This window comes from Dipodomys spectabilis, unplaced genomic scaffold, assembly GCF_019054845.1.
Source record: "Dipodomys spectabilis isolate Male_0828 unplaced genomic scaffold, ASM1905484v1 ptg000098l, whole genome shotgun sequence".
Classification (NCBI taxonomy): Eukaryota; Metazoa; Chordata; class Mammalia; order Rodentia; family Heteromyidae; genus Dipodomys; species Dipodomys spectabilis.
Window position 1 is genome coordinate 11287131 of NW_024870775.1, and position 19234 is coordinate 11306364.

General features: G+C 49.2%; 3 protein-coding genes across 5 annotated transcripts in view; 2 read left to right on the forward strand and 1 right to left on the reverse strand.

Annotated features, from left to right (window-relative positions):
* Window positions 1–1867: 1867 nt before the first annotated feature.
* On the reverse strand, window positions 1868–9453 carry LOC122113898 (7,8-dihydro-8-oxoguanine triphosphatase-like). The gene is made up of 3 exons (XM_042687058.1): window positions 8926–9453; window positions 2723–2868; window positions 1868–2422 (listed from the first exon to the last, which is right to left on the reverse strand). Exons 1-3 carry the CDS (start codon window positions 9075–9077, stop codon window positions 2250–2252), a joined length of 471 nt encoding a protein of 156 aa, XP_042542992.1. The 5' UTR covers window positions 9078–9453; the 3' UTR covers window positions 1868–2249.
* On the forward strand, window positions 8218–12617 carry Mrm2 (mitochondrial rRNA methyltransferase 2). 2 transcript variants are annotated; one of them, XM_042687055.1, is made up of 3 exons: window positions 8218–8310; window positions 10439–10728; window positions 11811–12617. In XM_042687055.1, exons 1-3 carry the CDS (start codon window positions 8291–8293, stop codon window positions 12251–12253), a joined length of 753 nt encoding a protein of 250 aa, XP_042542989.1. In that variant the 5' UTR covers window positions 8218–8290; the 3' UTR covers window positions 12254–12617. The 2 variants fall into 2 exon arrangements, with proteins under 2 accessions (XP_042542989.1, XP_042542990.1); XM_042687056.1 differs by lacking the exon at window positions 8218–8310 and adding an exon at window positions 9962–10041.
* Window positions 12618–14991: 2374 nt separating this feature from the next.
* The window catches only part of Mad1l1 (mitotic arrest deficient 1 like 1), a 299059-nt gene continuing 294816 nt past the window's right edge, over window positions 14992–19234 (forward strand). The window contains exon 1 of one of the 2 annotated variants that reach the window (XM_042686979.1): window positions 14992–15056. The gene's annotated coding sequence lies outside the window, so the exon portion shown is untranslated. The remainder of the gene's footprint in view (window positions 15057–19234) is intronic. The other variant, XM_042686978.1, reaches the window with a different exon arrangement.

Here is a 19234-nt window from a genome sequence, read left to right on the forward strand (position 1 = left end):
GTTTTAAGAACCCTCAGCACACTCGCAACTGGTCTGGAGCTTCTTGGCTAGAATCGAGGCTGGCTTCAGGTGTGGGATTCAGTGGGCAGGAATCTCTGAGAGTCCCTGCAGTCCCCTGAGGAGGTGGCAGCTCCACTCCCAGGCCATGCCTCCTTTGTCCACAACCTTATTGTGTTCACTTGCTGTCGGTTCTCTACCTCCTGCCACAGTGCTCCATGAGCACAGGCTTCTGGGCTGAGCTACTTTCTCCTCTCGGCCATGATAGAGTTGCTGGTGTCTAGAGAAGTGTACTGGTTGACCTGTTTGTGTCCACAGAGTGCCTGTGCCATGTGTACACTGGAGGCGCAGTCATGGGTGGATATAGGCCCACTGGTGCTCTTTCAGGAGTAGCAAGGATAATAGACATGAACTATCAGTACCCAGCTGAGAAGTGCGAAAGTATCAGGTCAGACTGACTTGTGGCTCTGCTCCTGCGTGCAGGGGACAGAGGAAGAACCAATGTGGCCTTTGGAGGTTATCCATGCCAAGCGAGTGGGCCTGGCAGCTATGTCCTCACTTCAAGAGGTTGTGGAGGTGGGATAGGACTCCTGTAGATGAACAAGGTGTGGAGTGACCTGAAGTCGAAGCTCAGCTGACTCTCTGCTGGACCTCATGGCACCCTGACACCACCATCATCCCCAAGGAGGATGAAGTGTGTCCCCACTAGTGCCTGAGGCCTGCAGAACTCCCCGTGGCCTCACTAAACCCTCTTTGCCAATGTTGTGGGATGGCTGAGTCACTTCTGATGGCAGCTGGGTCTCCTTGGTCCTCTGAAGACAACCTTCCCTCATGGAAGACAGTTCCTGATCACTATTGGAACTGTACCATTCCCAGGGCTGTCCTTCCACATGGTGACAGTAGAGCTGCAGGGCCTGAGCCTACCTGTGCCAAAGGCTGCAGCAGTGTTGAGGCCTCTGAGGGCCTGGGGCCCAGTCAAGGCCACTTGTCTGCCAGCCTGTCTCTGAGACCAGAGGTAGGGGAGCTGTGGACGGGACCCAGGGTGAGTAGCTAGGTCACACTCCTAATGTCCTCCAGGTTCTGTGATCTAGAGGCTGAGGGTGGGGGAAGAGGAGGCAGGAAGGCTGCCTCAGGCCACCCTGCCATCCCCAGGCACTCTAGAGGAAGGCCTAAGGAATTTAGGGCAGCAGAGCCCAGTCACTCCTGGCCCAGGCTTGCTCCAGGTGGAGTGACTGAAGTCCCTTCACCCTTCTTGGCTCTCCTGCTGCCATGCTCTGGCCGGACACTACAGTGGGAACTTCACAAGAATCCTGTCCAGGGCAAGGTGTCTGAGTGAGGGTTCAGCTGAAGCCCTGGCTGGTCCTGAGAGCCGGGGGAGTGCCGGGCTGGCTGGCTCCCTCCAGCCCTGGGGAGAAGGCAGCCCCAGGAAACCGCTGTGGGAAAAACAGGGACCCTGTGCTGTTGGAGGCCTTTCCCAGGCCTTTGTGGAAGCCAGCTCTATGTATGAAGCACTTTATGGGCTGCAGAAATCAGTTACTACTATACCCAATAAACTGGAAGTGTTTACAAACCGTTTTTACTCTGCTGTTTACCCAAAAATCCTTGGTGAAGTTAATAGTGGACACAGCTCTCAGTTCTTTCTCTGCTTCTTGGTGGTTCCCAATTGGAAGAGAATGGCCCTTGTATTCTGAGGAGAAGCCTGCTACATGCCAGGATTGGCCTTTGACTGGTTTTTGTTTGTTTGTTTGTTTTTGGTCCATCATGGGACTGAACTCTGGGCCGGGGCACTGTCCCTCAGCTCTTCTGCTCAAGGCTAGTGCTCTACCACTGGAGCCACAGCACCACTTCTGGCTTTTTCTGCTTATGTGGTGCTGAGGAATCGAACCCAGGGTCTCATGCAAGCTAGACAAGCGCTCTACCACTGAGCCACCTTCCCAGCCCCATGGCTTTTGACTCTTGTTTGTCTCTGTTTCCCCACTGGGAAAGGGTAGGAATCACAAAGTGGGGGGTGGCAATAAAAGGACACTAGATCATATGGCAGGCCCTCCTTTACCCAGTCCCTCCCACCTCTGTCCAGTGTCTGTGTGACAGCGGCACGACAGGCAGCTCCCTGGGGACAGGACAAGCCACACTGCTGAAGGCCCTCCCTTGGATCCAGTCACCTCTGACACCTCATGAGGCTGGCCTTGTGAGCATGTGGACAGGAGAGCTGCTGCCAAGGCGCCCTCTCCTGGCCACCAGTAGGCTCAGCGCTAAACGTGGTCCACCTCAAGTAGCGAATAGTCCAGGATAGTGTCCTGGTCCTGGAACTTGAAGTAGCCGCAGAACTTCTTCCTCTGGAACAGGAGCGGGAACCAGTAGCTGTCATCGGGCCACATGTCACGGAAGGGGATTTGGTCCTGGGCGAACCACTGAGGTCGCATTTCTGAACCAAAGGGTGACAGGGAAGAGCTGTGGTGGTCATCCCCCGACCCAGGCTGACAGGAATTACAGGGGAGTTCTGTGGTAGGGGCTCCATCTAACCATGTTAGTGACCCTCACTCTGTAGAGCAGGAAATGCGCTGGGGCTGTGGGCTATGCTGCTGCACCTGCTGTAGATGGCCCACAGAGCCTCTGAGCTTACTGGAGAAGGAAGAGGGCCCAAGGCCCACACCTGTGTCCTCCCCAGGGAAGCAAGAATGGGTGGTAGTTGTCCCCCACTCTGTTGGGGAGCCTCAAGACTCACCGTCACTCTCCACAGGTGTTCCCTGTACGCTCTCTGTATAGAAGATATGCACTTCCATTAGCTCGGGGATGCCCACAAACTCGAACACGATTTTCCCCACTTTGTGCAACATCTCTGTTGTCAGACCACTCTCTTCCTGTAGCTCCCTGTGGGGAAACAGGCATATGAGGACGCACTGGGGATGCATGTACCCACCCATGGGAACCTGGTGGCAGGACATGGCTGTTCACCCCAGGAGGGCATCGTGTAAGGTTTTGGTAGGTCCTGACCAGGCCCATCTTGGGAATTAGTTTGAACTTAAAGAATTAAGAAGCTATAAGAATTTTGAACTCGGGCTGGGTAGGTGGCTCAGTGGTAGAGACCCTGAGTTCACTTCCTCAGCATCACATAAGCAGAAAAAGCCAGAAGTGGCACTGTGGCTCCAGTGGTAGAGCACCAGTGTTAAAGTGAAGAGTTGAGGGAAAATGACCAGGCCCAGAGTTCAGGCCCCACCACTAGCTATCAAGCCAATAAATGAAACCCAAAATCCAGTAGCAACCCAAAGAACTCCAGTGAGAGCAAAGAACAAATGGAGAACAAAAGATAACATAAAGAAATGATGGCAGAATTGATCAATGTAAGAAAAAAGAGTTACAAACCCAATTTTAAGAGTAGAAAGAAAAAATATCAAAGGAATTCCATGATCTAAAAACATGTAGTCAAGAAAAAACAGTGCTGGGCGCCAATGGCTCATGCTTGTAATCCTAGCTACTCTGGAGGCTGATATCTGAGGATCATAGTTCAAAGCCAGCCCAGGCAGGAAAGTCTGTGAGTCTCTCATCTCAAATTAACCACCAGACAACAGGAAGTGGAAGTGTGGCTCAAGTGGTTGAGCACTAGCCTTGAGCTGAAGAGCTCATGTACAGTGCCCAGGCCCAGAGTTCAAGCCCTATCGATGCAGTACATCCCTCCTTTAGAAATAAAATTAAAACTTTGAGGAGCGATATTGAGATCATGAGCACATGAATTTCTACAATGTAAACCACAATGGAAGCAACAGGTAGCAGAATGGATGAGATGGAAAATGGAATATCAGGAGTTGAAGATAAAACACAAGAGGAAAGTATTAGATATGGAAAAAACACTCAGAAGTTACCAAAGGGAAGTCCAAGAACTGTCAGACAATGCCAAGAACTCTAATTTTCATATAATTGGGATTGATGAGATAGGAATATCAGAATAGAGGGATGCAGCACCTATTCTATAAGATTATTACAGAAAATTTTCCCAATCTCAAGAGAGAAAACCTCACTCACAACAAACATACAGAACACCTTGTAGACAGGATCCTTGAAGAGACACTTCTAGACACATTGTAGTAAAGACACTGGACCTGCTTTGCAAACAGCTTATTTTAAATACTTTAAAATCAAAGAAGGAGCTATACTACAATGGAAAGACAATCAGAATCATTGTGAACCTCTCCACACAAACCATCAATGCAAGGAGAGCCTGAAAAGTACCATTCTTAACTTCCAACCAAGACTGATGTATCCAGTGAAACTAGCATTCACATTCGATGGAGAAACTAAAAGTTTTAATAAAAAAAAAAAGGAATTCATGAACAAGAAGCCAGCACTACAAAAAATACTAAAGAAACAATTAAGACCAGGGAACCACACTACACAGAAACCTAATTCAGCCTTTGCTTTATCAATATGAAATGTCCTTTGATTTTTCTGACTACTTGTAATTTGAACTGTTTTATCTGATACTAGTATTACTAACCCAGCCTGTTTATGAGGGCCATTTGCTTGAAGGACTTTGTTCCAGCCTTTCACTTGGATAGTTAATATTTGAAAGTCTCAAGGCGATAGTTAATAAAAGACTGGGAAAGACAGAGGAAGTGTTGCAGATTAGGTAAACTAAGTAAACAGGCTAAGCAGGCCAGATTAGATTTTGTGATGGAAGTAGAGTAGTAGTGAAACATGCTGGTGAGTACTAATAAAGTCAAGGAACTAAAGTAGTTTAGTTTAAAGAGTTACATCTGGGCTGGGAAGGTGGCTCAATGGTAGGGCACTTGCCTTGCATGCCTGAGGCTCTGGGTTCAATTCCCCAGCACCACATAAGCAAAAAGAAAAAAAGCCGGAAGTGGCACTGTGGCTCAAGTAGTAGAGCACTAGCCTTGAGTTGAAGAGCTGAGGGACAGCGCCCAGGCCCAGAGTTCAGGCCCCAGGACCGGACAAAAATAAAAAATAAAAATAAAGTGTTACATCTCTTGGTAAGTTTATTAAGATCCTGTGGGTTTTCAGCCTTAAGGAGATGCTGATAAAAGATAAGTAACCCTTTGAACATTTTTTTTTTTTTTTTTGCCAGCCCTGGGGCTTGAACTTGGGGCCTGAGCACTGTCCCTGAGCTGCTTTTTGCTTAAGGCTGGCCCTCTACCACTTGAGCCACAGTGCCACTTCCAGCATTTTCTCTTTATGTGGTACTGAGGAATCAAACCAAGGGCTTCATGCATGCTAGGCAAGCACTCTACCACTAAGCCACGTTCCCCGCCCTGAACAATTTTTGTAATTATTCTATAAAAATAAAATTATCTTAAAAAACCAAGTCAAAGAACTGTGTTTCCCCAGTCCCTTAAGCAGACTATAGGCAACTTCAGTGGTTTTTTTTTTTGGTCCAATCATGAGGCCTGAACTCTGGGCCAGGGCACTGTCCCTCAGCTCTTCAGCTCAAGGCTAGCGCTCTACCACTTAAGCCACAGCGGCACTTCTGGCTTTTCTTTTTGCTTATGTGGTGCTGAGGAATCGAACCCAGGGCTTCATGTATGCCAGGCAAACGCTCTACCACTGAGCCACCTTCCCAGCCCAACTTCAGTGGTTTGAGAAGACACAAACATGTCTCAAAATTGAAATGCACTATGATATTGAAATTAGTTATCATGATCCTTGCAGAAATCCTTTTACTCTTATTCTTCAAAGTACACCTATGCCTCAAACTTGCAACCAGTCAGTTAGTGGTCAGTAACCTTTGTCCTTTGGCAGATACTTATTTACTATCTAGGGACAGTTTGTCACAGCAAGTATATATTCAGGTTGTTGAAGTTTTGCTGCTTGTATTTATTGAATTTACATTTTTGTTGTTATCTTTGTGTCATAGCACACATTCTTTTCACAACCATGCATCAATAGCCTCAGAGATTTGTAGTGGTCTAAAATTTGAGACAGAAATGTTAATGAGTTTGTGCAGAATTGCTAACAGAAGTGTAATAAGAGTAATCCATTAAAAGGAAAAATTGCCAGAAGTATGTACTATTGAAAACCTGAGTTTAAAAGATTGGTTGTATTAGTATGTGTCTCAGATGAAACTCTGTAAAGAGTAGCTGCAAGAACTATGATGTTTTCTTTAATGACATTTCCACAGAATGTTTCAGGACATGCTTAGTATGGATTAAAAAATATTATTGCCACAGATTTGTGTCCAGAAACCTAGACGAAATGCTAAAAGTTGTGTAAATTTAGAAAATAAAATTCTAAAAGCCCTATTTTGCTCATTAATAAAGTGGGGGTAACCAGGTGCTGGTGGCTCACACCTGTAATCCTTGCTATTTAGTAGGCTCAGATCTGAAGATTGGTGGTTCAAAGCTAGCCCAGGAAGGATCGTCCAGGAGACTCTTATCTCCAATTAATCTCAAGAAAACTGGAAGTGGCACTATTCCTGAAGTGGTAGAGGGCTTGCCTTGGGCTGTAGAGCTCAGGGACAGTGCCCAGGCCCAGAGTTCAAGCTGCACAACCAGCTAAAAAAAAAGAAAAAAAAAGTGGGGGTAATGATATGCTTAAGTCACAGCAGTAGTGAAGATTAAAAAGTACTTACAATGAATATGAATGTTTCAAGAAGCATCTAACATGAAGAGATATTGTGATTGCTTTAGTTAATGCCACTGTATTACTGTGATATATTAGAAATATTACCTTAACAACGTGCATAAATAAATTAAAAAAAAAGAATTCAGAAGCAGGTGGCTCATACTCTAATCCAAACCCTAACTATGTTGAAAATGAACTACACAACTTGTGGGTGGGATGGGAGGGAAAAACTGAGAGAGAACAAGGGAATGGGTGACATTATCCAAAGAGAAATGTACTCAGCACTTGACTTACATACATATACCTCTCCATACATCAATTTTTTTTTTTTTTTTTTTTGGCTGGTTGTGGGGCCTGAACTCTGGGCCTGGGCGCTGTCCCTCAGCTCTTCAGCTCAAGGCTAGCGCTCTACCACTTGAGCCACAGCGCCACTTCTGGCTTTTTCTGCTTACTTAGTGCTGAGGAATTGAACCCAGGTCCTCATGCATGCAAGGCAAGCACTCTACCACTGAGCCACCTTTCCAGCCCTCCGTACATCACTTTTATAATAATAAAAATAAATACCCCCCCCCTCCCACTTTCTCACAAAGTAAAGGACTGTGAATAGAAGATTCTGAGTTCAACTGCCAGGAACACACACAGACACAGACATACACAGACACAAACACACAGACATACCACACACAGACACAGACACACAGACACACCACTCATCCTTACCTACGTGCATTTGGCTCATGACCCTAATCCTAGCTACTTAGGATGCTGAGATCTGAGGACACATGTTAGAAGCCAGCCTTGGAAAAATGTCCATGAGATTTTTACCTCCAATTAAGCACTGAAAAGCAGGAAGTGGAGTTGTGGCTTAAGTGGTAGAGCACCACTGTGACAAAAAGAACTAAAGGACAATGGCCTGAGTTCAAGACCCAATAATGGCACCCACAACCCAAACAGTATCCAAGTACTCACAGTCACAGAGAAGACACTCAACTTGGCCCTCTTTAGGGCAATGCTAAACCCAGACACATGGCATAGTTACTGCTACCTGGGAAAAGGAGGTATTGCTCAGCTCCCCCTTGTGGGACTTCGGTATAACAACTTAGGAACCTGTTCAGCTTGCATGCTGGGGTCCCAGGCCTAGGGAATGGCTCCCACCTATAATCCAGAGGTACTTGGGAGGTAGAGACTGGGGGCAATTGTGTTTCAAGGAGGCCAGCCAGCAAGGACAAATAGATAGTGAGACTTCTGTAGAGGTTCAAGTCTGTATATGGGAAGCACAGTAGTAGGATCTCAATCTAAGGCCAACCGTAGGCACCCCATCAGAAAAATAACTAAGGCAAAAAAAGGGCTGGAGATGTGACAAGTGGTAGAATGCTTGCCCAGTTGTGCTGAATTTTAATTCAAACCTCTACTACTAAGGCTATCATGATTTTAGCTGGGTGTGTATGTTATTTTTTTCAAATTAATACATATCTTTTTAAAATTAACAGCTAAATTACTGTACCTACTGTGATGTCAAAACACAAGACCACCACAAAAAAAAAAAAAAAAAAAAGAAAAAAAAAGAAAAGAAAACCACTAAGCTGCAACATCCCAATTTCCCTCCTTTCCCAGAGTCTCTGATCCATGGATGGGTTTTCATTCCTTCCAGGGAAGAAGGCAACGTATGGGTGCCACCAGCTTTCATCAGAATCAGAACAACAGGCATGCATGTTAGTGCATGCCAGTGGAAAAGCTGAGGTAAGGGGATTGTGAATTTGAGATCCTGTCTCAAAACAACTACCACAACTACCACCACCACAACTCCCTGGTTGTCTGTGCAGGGTTGAGCACCACTTGCATTAATGACCTCATTTATTCTCAGAGGACTGTGTGAAGTGAGGGCAGAGGCCACCTGGAGGACTGTGTGAGGTGGAAAATCAACTCAACCTCTCTGGGCCTTCATTCCTTCCCAAGAGAAGCTGTAGTTGGACCAAGTAGAGCTGTGTGGCCAAAAGGTTTAAGATAAAGGGGTATGTATGTGTGGAGCCATCAGCTACCCTGAAAATTAAAAAGACTAGTGACTGGTAAGCCCTGTAGTTAGACATGAAGATGCCACGATGACTCCAATGGTATCCCAAAGGTTTCCCACCGACAGAGTCAGGCAGACCACAGTCCTTGGCCAGCACTTTCTCATTTAGTCTTTGCCACACTAAGACCTGCAGTCTCATTACCACTGTCCCACTCAGGTGAAGATGCAGAGTTCAAGGGATAGATCCCTGCTCTGGGCCACACAGTTCCCAGGGCATATGGCTCTGAATCTAGATGGAACCCTCATCCCCGGCAGGCTGTGTGTGCAGAGCCCCCTTTCCTCACCTTCTGGCCCCATCCTCGATGGTCTCTCCTTCTTCCACTTTCCCCCCAAAGCCATTCCAGCGGCCCATGCCGAAGCCCCGCTTCTTCATGCCCAGGAGGACCCGCTGGGGCTGCAGCACCAGCACTAAGGTATAGAGCTTGGAAGTGCTCATGCCTCCTGGGCAGCTCAGTCGTAGGCTGGTAGGTGTAAGGTGAGTGAAACACGACTGCCCTGGTGAGCAGGGGTCAGGTGGAGGGGAAACACGCTGGCTCTGGAAGGCAGAGAGGGGAAGTGGGTGGTGAGTCCCGGGGGGTCACCTGAGATTCTGCTGCTTCTTAGGCAGGTACAAACTTCACCCCGAGTAAGTGAATCTTTATATTTAGAGCCTTGCCATGTAGTCCAACCTGATTCAAATTTGTAATCCTGCTTGAGACTCATGACTGCCGGGGTTACAGGCATGCACAGTATGTCTGGATGAGTGCTGCGGACTGAACCTGGGGCCTTGCATATGCTAGGCAAGCAATCAGCTACATCCACACGGAGCTGAGTAAATGATGTGAGGGGAGAACATGCTCCTGCGTGGGTCCCGGGCCTGTGCGTCAAGGGCAGGCGGGCTCCTCCGCTCTCAGCTCCCTGGACGACCGTGTGGTCTGAGCAATGGTCCCGGTTCAGGCTTTGGCCTTGACCTGTCTGTCTTTAGCAGGGTTTTCCTGGCCTCCACCTGTGCGGTGGCCGACCTGCGTGCCAGGGGAGGTGCGGGGCTCTGGGCGGGGCTCGCCCGGCGAGAGGCGTTCGTACCGCACCGACTCCGCCCTTACCGCGGCCGTGGGCGCGGGGCTTGGGGCGCGGGCAGCGGGCGCGCAGACGCTGGTGCCGGCTCCCGCCGGGGCCCGGCCTGGGTCGGCGTCCGCGCACGCGGAGGCCAGCGCCTGCCGCCCGCGTGCCCGCCTCCCTGGCTCTGCCTCACCGCAGCACTCCCCGGTCTCTCCCCGCGTCCCGGGCGCTCGGCCTCTTCCCGCCTCTTCCTGTCCCGGTACCTGCGCGCGGCTTCCGGGACTGGGGGCGGGGACTCTACCGGAAGTGAGTCTGGGACTTCCGGCTGCCGACGCCGGCGCTGGTACGACGTCAATGGCCGGGTAAGCGGGGTTTGCCGGCATTTGTTTATTATTTTATTTATTCATTCATTCGTGGGGCTTGAACTCTGGGCCTGGGTGCTGTCCCTCAGCTCTTCAGCTCAAGGCTAGCGCTCTACCACTTGAGCCACAGCGCCACTTCCGGCTTTTTTCTTTTTGCTTATGTGGTGCTGAGGAATCGAACCCAGGGCCTCATGCATGCAAGGCAAGCGCTCTACCACTGAGCCACCTCCCCAGCCCCAGCTTATGACACTTTTCTCTGGCTGCGTAGTGTTGTTAAGTCCCCTCTGGCGTTTGGTCTTGGTGCCCCAACTCTAACAATGAGTGAGTTGAACCAAGGGCTCCTCCACCGTGATGCTGCTCTGTGTGATGTCATCCACTTGCCCCTTCCTCCCTTCAGGTACCTGAAACTGATGTGTGCACCCCTTCGGTGTCAGAGGTTCCACACTGTTCCTCGTCACTACAAGGGCCGGACAGGCGCTGAGCACCTGTGGCTCATGCGCCACTTAAAAGACCCATTTGTGAAGGCTGCGAAGGTGGAGAGCTACCGCTGCCGAAGTGCTTTCAAGCTTCTGGAGATGAACAAGAAACATGAGCTCCTGCGGCCTGGACTTCGGGTGCTAGACTGTGGGGCAGCTCCTGGGGCCTGGAGCCAAGTGGCGGTGCAGAGAGTCAATGCTGTAGGCACAGGTGGGGCCTCCATGCTACCTACTAGCTGCCTCAGGGAGCACCAGTGAGCTGTCCTCTGCAGTGGACACAGCATTGAAGCCCCTTTGTACAGGCCCATATATTGTAGTTGGTTGTTTCCTAGCAATGGTTATAAAATTAGGATACTTGTGTATTAAATCAAAGACAAAGTAGAAAGATATAATCAAGAGGAGAGGAATGGGCATGACTCAAATGGTAGAGCACTGGTCTAACAAGCTCAAAGTCCTGAGTTCAAACTAATGTTAATTAAAAAAAGAAAGGCTCAGGTGTAGGCAAATAAGTCTACTAGAATGTTTTTTCTTTCTTTCTTTCTTTTTTTCTTGTGAAGAAAAGCTGGACTCTGTGGCTCTACCGGAAGCCTAAAGTATGCAGATGTGGCTCTGGCCAATATGATGGTTAAGCAATACCATATCCTAAAAATAATCAGTGAAAAACAGGGCTGGGAAGCCCAGGCTGGTGGCTCATGCCTGTAATCCTAGCTATTTAAGAGGCTGAGATCTGAGGATAGTGGTTTGAAGTCAGCTCAGGCAGGAAAGTCCATGAAATTCTTATCTCTGGTTAACTACCAAAAAGCCAGAAGTGGAACTGTGGCTTAAGTTATAGAGCATTAGCCTTGAGCAGAAAAGCTAAGGGACAGTGCCTGGTCCTGAGTTCATGTCCTAGGACTGGTATACACACAATGAAAGAACGAAAATAGGGCTGTGAGTATGGCTCAGTGGTAGTGAGCATAACAAGGGGGAGGCCCTAAGTTTAGACCCTAGTAACACCTCCCCCCCTTAAAAAAATTGCCCCCAAACCATTCACTTGAGCCTTGGGTAGTGAGATGCCTGGAGAGTGGGAGTCAGAAGTCTTAGTTGTAGCTCTGACTTGGCTTGCCACTCAGTATAACTGGGACAGACATTTCCTTCTGGGCTTCAGTCCCCTGGACAGTGCAGGAAGGACAGCTCCCCTGTCTTTTTTTAGCTGGTGGGAAAAGGCCTCGTGTCCATGTTCATTTCACTCTGTGGCCTGTGTTTCTCTGGGAAGACATAGGGCAAGTGACACACTGGCTGGTTCTTCCGTAGATCCCAGCTCCCCGGTTGGCTTCGTGCTTGGGGTGGATCTTCTCCACATCCTTCCTATGGAAGGAGCAACTTTCCTGTGCCCTGCTGATGTGACTGATCCAGAGACTCTTCAGAGAATCCTAGAGCAGCTTCCTGGCAGGAGGGCAGATGTGATTCTGAGTGATATGGCACCCAATGCCACTGGGATCCGGGCCCTGGATCACGACAGGCTCATCAGCCTGTGCTTAACTCTTCTGGACATGGCTGCAGACATTTTGTCTCCAGGGGGAACAATGCTTTGTAAAACCTGGGCAGGGAGTCAAAGCCAGCAGCTTCTGAAGAGACTGGCCAAAGAGTTCCAGCACACAAGGATTTTGAAGCCTGAGGCCAGCAGGAGAGAATCATCAGAGGTATACTTTTTGGCCACACAGTACCGTATTAGGAAGAGTCCTGTGAAACCATGAGATGTCTCCCGCCCTTCTTGGGAAGGCTCCTGGGTTCTCAGCACCTGTGAATGTAGCGGAGGGGCTTTCCTGATGTGTGGCTGGAATCTGAGCCTTGCTGGAGATGAGCAGGACCATGGGAGTCATTTTCCTGTTTTTAACCAAAATGATGACAGAGAAGCTTGATGCAATTGGCTCATACTTGTAATCCCAACTGCCCAGGAGGCTGAGCTCTAAGGATCCCTGTTCAAAGCATGCAAAGTCTGGGCAAAAAGCTGGAAGTGGAGCTCCAATGGTAATGCACAAGCCTTGGACAGAAAAGCTAAGGGGCAGCACCCACGCCCTGAGTTCTAACCCCAGTGCTGACACAAAACAAAAGGCAAATTATATATATATATATATATATATATATATATATATATATATATATATATAAAACAATATGCAGAAAGGCCAACGATGCAGCCTTCTATATCATGCTTAATCTCTTTGTTTTTGGATACAGAGCTTTACTATGGCCAAGAAATTATCCTTCCACCTCAGCCTCCTGAGTGCTGGGATTACAGATGTGTCCTCCCATGCCCAGTTCATGTCATGATTTTTGAATAGGAAGTTTGTCATTAGAAAGGTTGGGAATGAACGGCTGGGAAGGTGGCTCAGTGGTAGAGTGCTTACCTTGTATGCATGAGGCCCTTGGTTCGATTCCTCAGCACCACATAAGCAGAAAAAGCTGGGAGTGGCGCTTTGGCTGAAGTGGTAGAGTGCTAGCCTTGAGCTGAAGAGCTGAGGGACAGCGCCCAGGCCCAGAGTTCAGGCCCCACATCTGACCAAAAAAAAAAGAAAGATGGAGAATGAGAGGCTGGGAATGTGGCTTAGGGGTAGAGTGCTTGCCTAGCATGCATGAAGCCCTGGGTTTGATTCTTCAGTACCACATAAACAGAAAAAGCTGGAAGTGGCACTGTGGCTCAAGTGGTAGAGCACTAGCCTTGAGCATAGAAAGGCTCAAGGACAGTGCTCAGGCCTTGAGTTAAAGCCCCAGGATTGGCAAAAAAAAGAAAAAGAAAAAAGAAAAAGGAGAATGAAAGTTATGGAGAAACAGAGGCAGGGAAGCTAGAAATGGGTCTCTTGGACTGATTGGAGTTATAGCTCAGTGGGATGAGTCTTGTCTAGCACATGCCAAGTCCTGTGTTCTGTCCCTAGGACTGCAAAACAAGTAAGAATCCCCAAACCTGAATTTGCTGAGGCAGAGATGGATAGACCTGTATCCTTCACGGAGTTTCTTAGGCACATGGACTCAGCATATTCCAGGAAAATAGGCGTTCCTTTTCAGTTCTTATAACACAGTAGAGCTTCTCACAATAGAAAACCCTGAAATTTACATCTGGGGATTACTATCCATGTCTGAATAATCTGGAAACACATCCACTCTCCAAGCAGTGGGAGCTCCCAGAGCAATTAGAAGAGGCATTTGGTAGGAATTTATGCATGGTGTGGGTGTACTTTGGCTCTTATTGGAAGTATATATTGTAATACTCCGGGCTCCAAAGATCATAAAGCTAATTGCCAAAGCAAGCAGCGATGTTCTGTGTTCATTCATCTTTCACTGCTTTATGAACTCCATGGTGTTTTTTTTTTTTTTGTCGGTCGTGGGGCTTGAACTCTGGGCCTGGGCACTGTCCCTCAGCTCTTCAGCTCAAGGCGAGCGCTCTACCACTTGAGCTACAGTGCCACTTCCGGTTTTCTGGTGGTTTATTGGAGATAGGAGTCTCACGGTCTCTCCTGCCCGGGCTGGCTTTGAACAGCGATCCTCAGATCTCAGCCTCCTGAGTAGCTAGAATTACAGGCGTGAGCCACCAGCGCCCGGCTTCCATGGTGCTTTTTGAAAGAATACTACATAACCCCCATGGCCCTAGTCGTTTGAGATCCCAGAGTTGGGTCCCTCTGGTCTGTCCCACTGGCCATATGTTTTCCTTTATGGTTCATTTTTGGCTAATTCCAAACTACTTTCTGACTTCCCCCTAAACTCGGTTCAGTTCCTGGCTCCATTAACTTGGAAAATGGAGAAGACAACGCAGATCCTTGGACACATCACCTTCTAAGCTGGGCAATGGAGAAAGGAGAAATAAGTGGCAGATTCAAGTGGGAACTGTTGCAGTACCTCAGGGCTGAGCTCATTTTCACTCCAAGGAATGCTGCCCAAACAAGGCCCGGACTCCACGGATGGGTAGAGAGCGCTGGGGAGGTGGTTTGGAAGCCTGTTTGCTTTTCCTGTGGGCCCAGGGAAAAACAATTCACTAAATTCAGTAAAACATCATCGTACCAAGGGATGCTAAGATTTCCATGGGGTTGGAGACGTCCCTCAGGTGGTGGGGGGCCTGACAATAAGCGCAAAGCGTCAGATAGCGAGTTCGAGTCCCGATCTCAGACGGAAAAATCAGAAAAGATTTCCCAAGGTTTGTTTTCGGGGGCCCGGGTTTGTACGGTGCTAGTTTACACATTACGGTGCAGGGCAGCCACCAAGCGGAACCGGACCCGCGGTGCGGGCCGGGCGGCCAGACCCGACAGGGGTGCGGCCGGCTGTGCAGGGGTGCACTCAGCCTCTGAGTCAGTCTCCGCCGCGCCAGACTTCGGTGAGCCCGCGGCTCTGAACACCGCGCTGGGGCGTCAGCAGCGCGCTCGCTTCGTCGGTTCTTTACGGCCGGTTCCTATTAAGTCTCGCGAGAGCGCAAGCGTGAATCTCGCGATAGGTGGGCGCGGGCGAAGCGGAGGGAGATCCGAGCAGCGGCGGCAAGCCGAACGCAGAGCTGAAGAGCCGGCGGCTGAGGTGAGCCACGTCGGGTCGGAAACGCCATCCCGGGCGCATGCTGGGGTCTGGCCGGGCCCGAGCCCGGAGCTGCCCCGCCGGGGTCGGGCACTGGCGCCTCCCCCTTCTGCAGTCTCTGCACTCCCAGAGCCACGAAATGCGCGCCCTGCGCCGCTGGCACCCGGGACGCAGCCTCGGGCCCCGAAACCCACCCGGCCCTCGGCCCCTCGCCCCGGGCTGCCCCGAGACCCCCGCCGGCTCCCGCCGGCTCGGACCCCTCGCCCCGGGCTGCCCCGAGACCCCCGCCTGCTCGGACCCCTCGCCCCGGGCTGCCCCGAGGCCCCCGCCTGCTCGGACCCCTCGCCCCGGGCTGCCCCGAGACCCCCGCCGGCCCTCGGCCCCTCGCCCCGGGCTGCCCCGAGACCCCCGCCTGCTCGGACCCCTCGCCCCGGGCTGCCCCGAGGCCCCCGCTGGCTTGGGCCCCTCGCCCCGGCCTGCCCCGAGGCCCCCGCCGGCCCTCGGCCCCTCGCCCCGTGATGCCCCGAGGCCCCCGCTGGCTTGGGCTCCTCGTCCCCGGCTGCCCCGAGACCCTGGCCATCCGCGTCGACCGCCTCGTCCTCCAGATGCTCAGCTTGCGCGTTATGGGCTTGTCACTCCGCCTTCAAGGGGTCCCGCTCGGTGCCAGGGGACCCCGGGCCGGGACTGGCGGAGTGGAATGTGTCTGCAAGTAGACTCACTCGGGACCCTCGCGGCCAGATTGTCGGTGGCAGGCTTCCTGGCCACTGTGTAGATAACCATTTTATTTATTTATTTGTTTTTTGTCGGTCGTGGGGCCTGAACTCTGGGCCTGGGCGCTGTCCCTCAGCTCTTCAGCTCAAGGCTAGCGCTCTACCACATGAGCCACAGTGCCACTTCTGCTTTTTTCTTTTTGTTTATGTGGTGCTGAGGAATGGAACCCAGGGCCTCAGGCACGCAAGGCAAGCGCTCTACCACTGAGCCACCTTCCCAGCCAACCATTTTATTTTTTTAAAACAGGGAGACAGCGTCTCATTCTGTAGTGCAGCATAGCTTTGAACTTGTGATTCTCCTCTATGTTGGGATTACAGGAATGCCCCACCACGCTGGGCCCACTTCTTTAGTTTTTTTTTTTTTTTGTTGTTGTTGCCTGTCATGGGGTTGAATGCTGTACCTGAGCTCTTCAGCTCAAGGCTAGTGCTCTACCACTTGAGCCACAGCGCCACTTCCTGCCTTTTTCTGCTTATGTGGTGTTGAGGAATCGAACCCAGGGTCTCATGCATGCAAGGCAAGCACTCTACCACTGAGCCACCTTCCCAGCCCAGGTTGGTTTCCTTTTGTGGAGGGACAGTGTGCTTGACTCCCAGTGTTCTGTTCAGGGACTCTCCTGGGCAGTAGGCAGTGGCCAGGAGTGGCTGCAAGGTTTTAGTGTTGATGAAATGGGAGTGCAGCCTGCACTGGCACCTGGTGGCAAGACTGGAGTGATCTGTTCTGGAAGTTGAAAATGCTCTACTCTTTGTTCTGGTAGCTTAGCCAGGCAGGTGTCAGGGTCTGGAGGATCTATCCTCATCTACTCTTGGTAATGGAGAGATTTGGGCTTGGAGGGCATGGTTCATCTGCCTCCAATAACTCATAGATCTGTTTCCAGCTTTCTCATCCCTTTTTTTTGCTATGTGCTGTGTGTGAGGAGTACCTGGTGAAGTTCTTGTTAAGTGGGAAATTCAGAGGCAAACTAAGATTCTTTTTTTCTTGAGAAAGGGTCTTACTGGATCTTGATTTTCCTACCTATGCCTCCCAAGTGGCTGGGATTACAGGAATGAGCCACTATATCCAGTTTAAAAATCTTTTAAAATATCCTGGTGAGAGAACGTTTTAGGACAAGTTTCTTAATATCCCACTCCAGCCTTGTTGATTAGCTCAGCTTCTTTTGCATTCTGGGGGCAGGAAAGAATAACCAGATCCTGCAGTGGCCACAAGAATTACACATCTGACCTTACCTTTGCTCTTCTTTGCTTCTAGCTCTGTTCTTCTAGTTCAGACTATTCCCTGAACAGCCAAACATGCACCAGCCTCAGGACCTTTGCAGTAGTGCTTGGCTCCCGAACTCCCTCCCTCACCTTCTTAACAGGTCAACTGTGACCTCCTCAGTGCTGCCTCTTTTACCCATCCTATTTAAAATGGTAGCTTCTGTCCAACTTCTAGGACTCCCTGCACCCTCCTGTTTTGTTATTCATATAACACATAAAGCCACCTGACATCAGGCGTGGTTTTTTAAAAATGGATTTTGCGGGTATGTTTAGTGTAATGCTTATGGGAAATCAATCAGAGCTGCCTCTTTCTAAGGGAGAGTTGGGTAACTTTTTTTTTCTGCCAGAGGCCATTTGGATATTTATAACAACATTCATGAGTCATGCAGCCTTATCAATTTAGGTATTAGTGATTTCTGTCTGAAATCCTAGCTGTTTTGGAGGCTGAGATTAGAGGATCTTAATTTGAAGCCAGAAAAATCCAAGAGACTCTCATATCCAACTAATGAGCAAAAAGCCAGAAATAGTAGAGATGTAGTTCTGGGAGTGAAAAAGTTGAGTAAGAACAGGAGGCTCTGAGTTCAGGCCTTAGTACTGGCATAAAAGAATAAAATGAAATAATTAACAACTTAAAAATTAACCTGCTGTATTTGATTAAGCATCATAACTCATGCCTGATATGACAGCTGCTTCTTGTGTAAGGTGTGTAACATTAGCTGGTACTGAAGATGTTCTACTCACAGCTGCTTTTCCAGGTTTGCATAGATCAGTCTGGAGCTTGGTCAGCTCTTGCTCTGAAAAGAACTGCTTCCAGTAAGTTCTTCCTGACATATTTTACAATGCCTGTTTCCTCAAAGTGAGAAATGTATCACTGCTTATGTAACATTTATAGAACTCAGGCAGTGGGAGGTTGCTGTGCCTCACTTTCAGCTCTTTATCGCAGTGTAGTGGAATGATTTTGTGTTGTAGGTAATCAGACACGTTACTGAATTCTCTGATGGGATTTCCCTTCATCTCCATGAACTGTACGACTTCTTCTCACACTTTGTAAAACCTTATGAGCATATTCCTGTGACTCAGTCACTGCACTTCATAGTGATCACAACACTCAGGCAAAATCATCCAGAAACGTCTTAAACTGGCCACTGTTAAACCCTCTGCTTTTGACAAAATGTATGTCTGATACTACTGATGATGACATCACATTGTTGAGCTGCAGCACCTGTGCACCGAGATGTTCTTGGTGTGTGATGCAATGGTGTAGAATCACGTTACTGGGATCAGGACTGAGGCGGTTTAATTTTTCCTTCTGAAATACAATTAACCTTTTTTGCAAGCCAACCATGACTGGAGCTCCATCTCTATTAAGGCCACTTAAGTTTTCAAACATCTGCTCAAGGCTTCTTAGTGATAAAGCAAGCCTCTTGCAGTGCCATGCGTAGCTTTAGTGATAGCAGTTCTTCTCACTTGCCAAACTGCAGTTATCCCATGAATGAAGATGGGTAGTTGGGCAGAATTTGTCTGTTGATTTTGTCACAATCCAGAGAGAAAAGCCAGAATTTTCTTGCAGAATCCTTCAGTTTCCTCAGAGTTTGTACCAAATTAGTGATATGATGTGAGATGGTTTGGAGACAAATTAACACTATGAGACAGTGAAACAGTGTTGGTTTGCTGTTAACAACGCCTAGTAGCCACACATACCTTTTTTTTTTTTTTTGTTGGTCGTGGGGCTTGAACTCTGGGCCTGGGCACTGTCCCTCAGCTCTTCAGTTCAAGGCGAGTGCTCTACCACTTGAGCTACAGCGCCACTTCCGGTTTTCTGGTGGTTTATTGGAGATAGGAGTCTCACAGTCTCTCCTGCCCGGGCTGGCTTTGAACCGCGATCCTCAGATCTCAGCCTCCTGAGTAGCTAGGATTACAGGCGTGAGCCACCAGCACTCGGCCACACATCCCTTTTGTAAGCCCTCCGCTTCTGTACAGTTAGCTCACTTACTACATAACCCATCTGAGTAACAATGTCTGTTTCAATGAGCACCTAGAGCAAGAGGCTTATTATGATGCCAAACTCCTCTGAAGAGTGTTAACTTTGTCCAGACACATGTTTTGAGCTTGAATGGTGCTCTGGATTGGCTTTTTCCATTATTGCTAACATAGCCA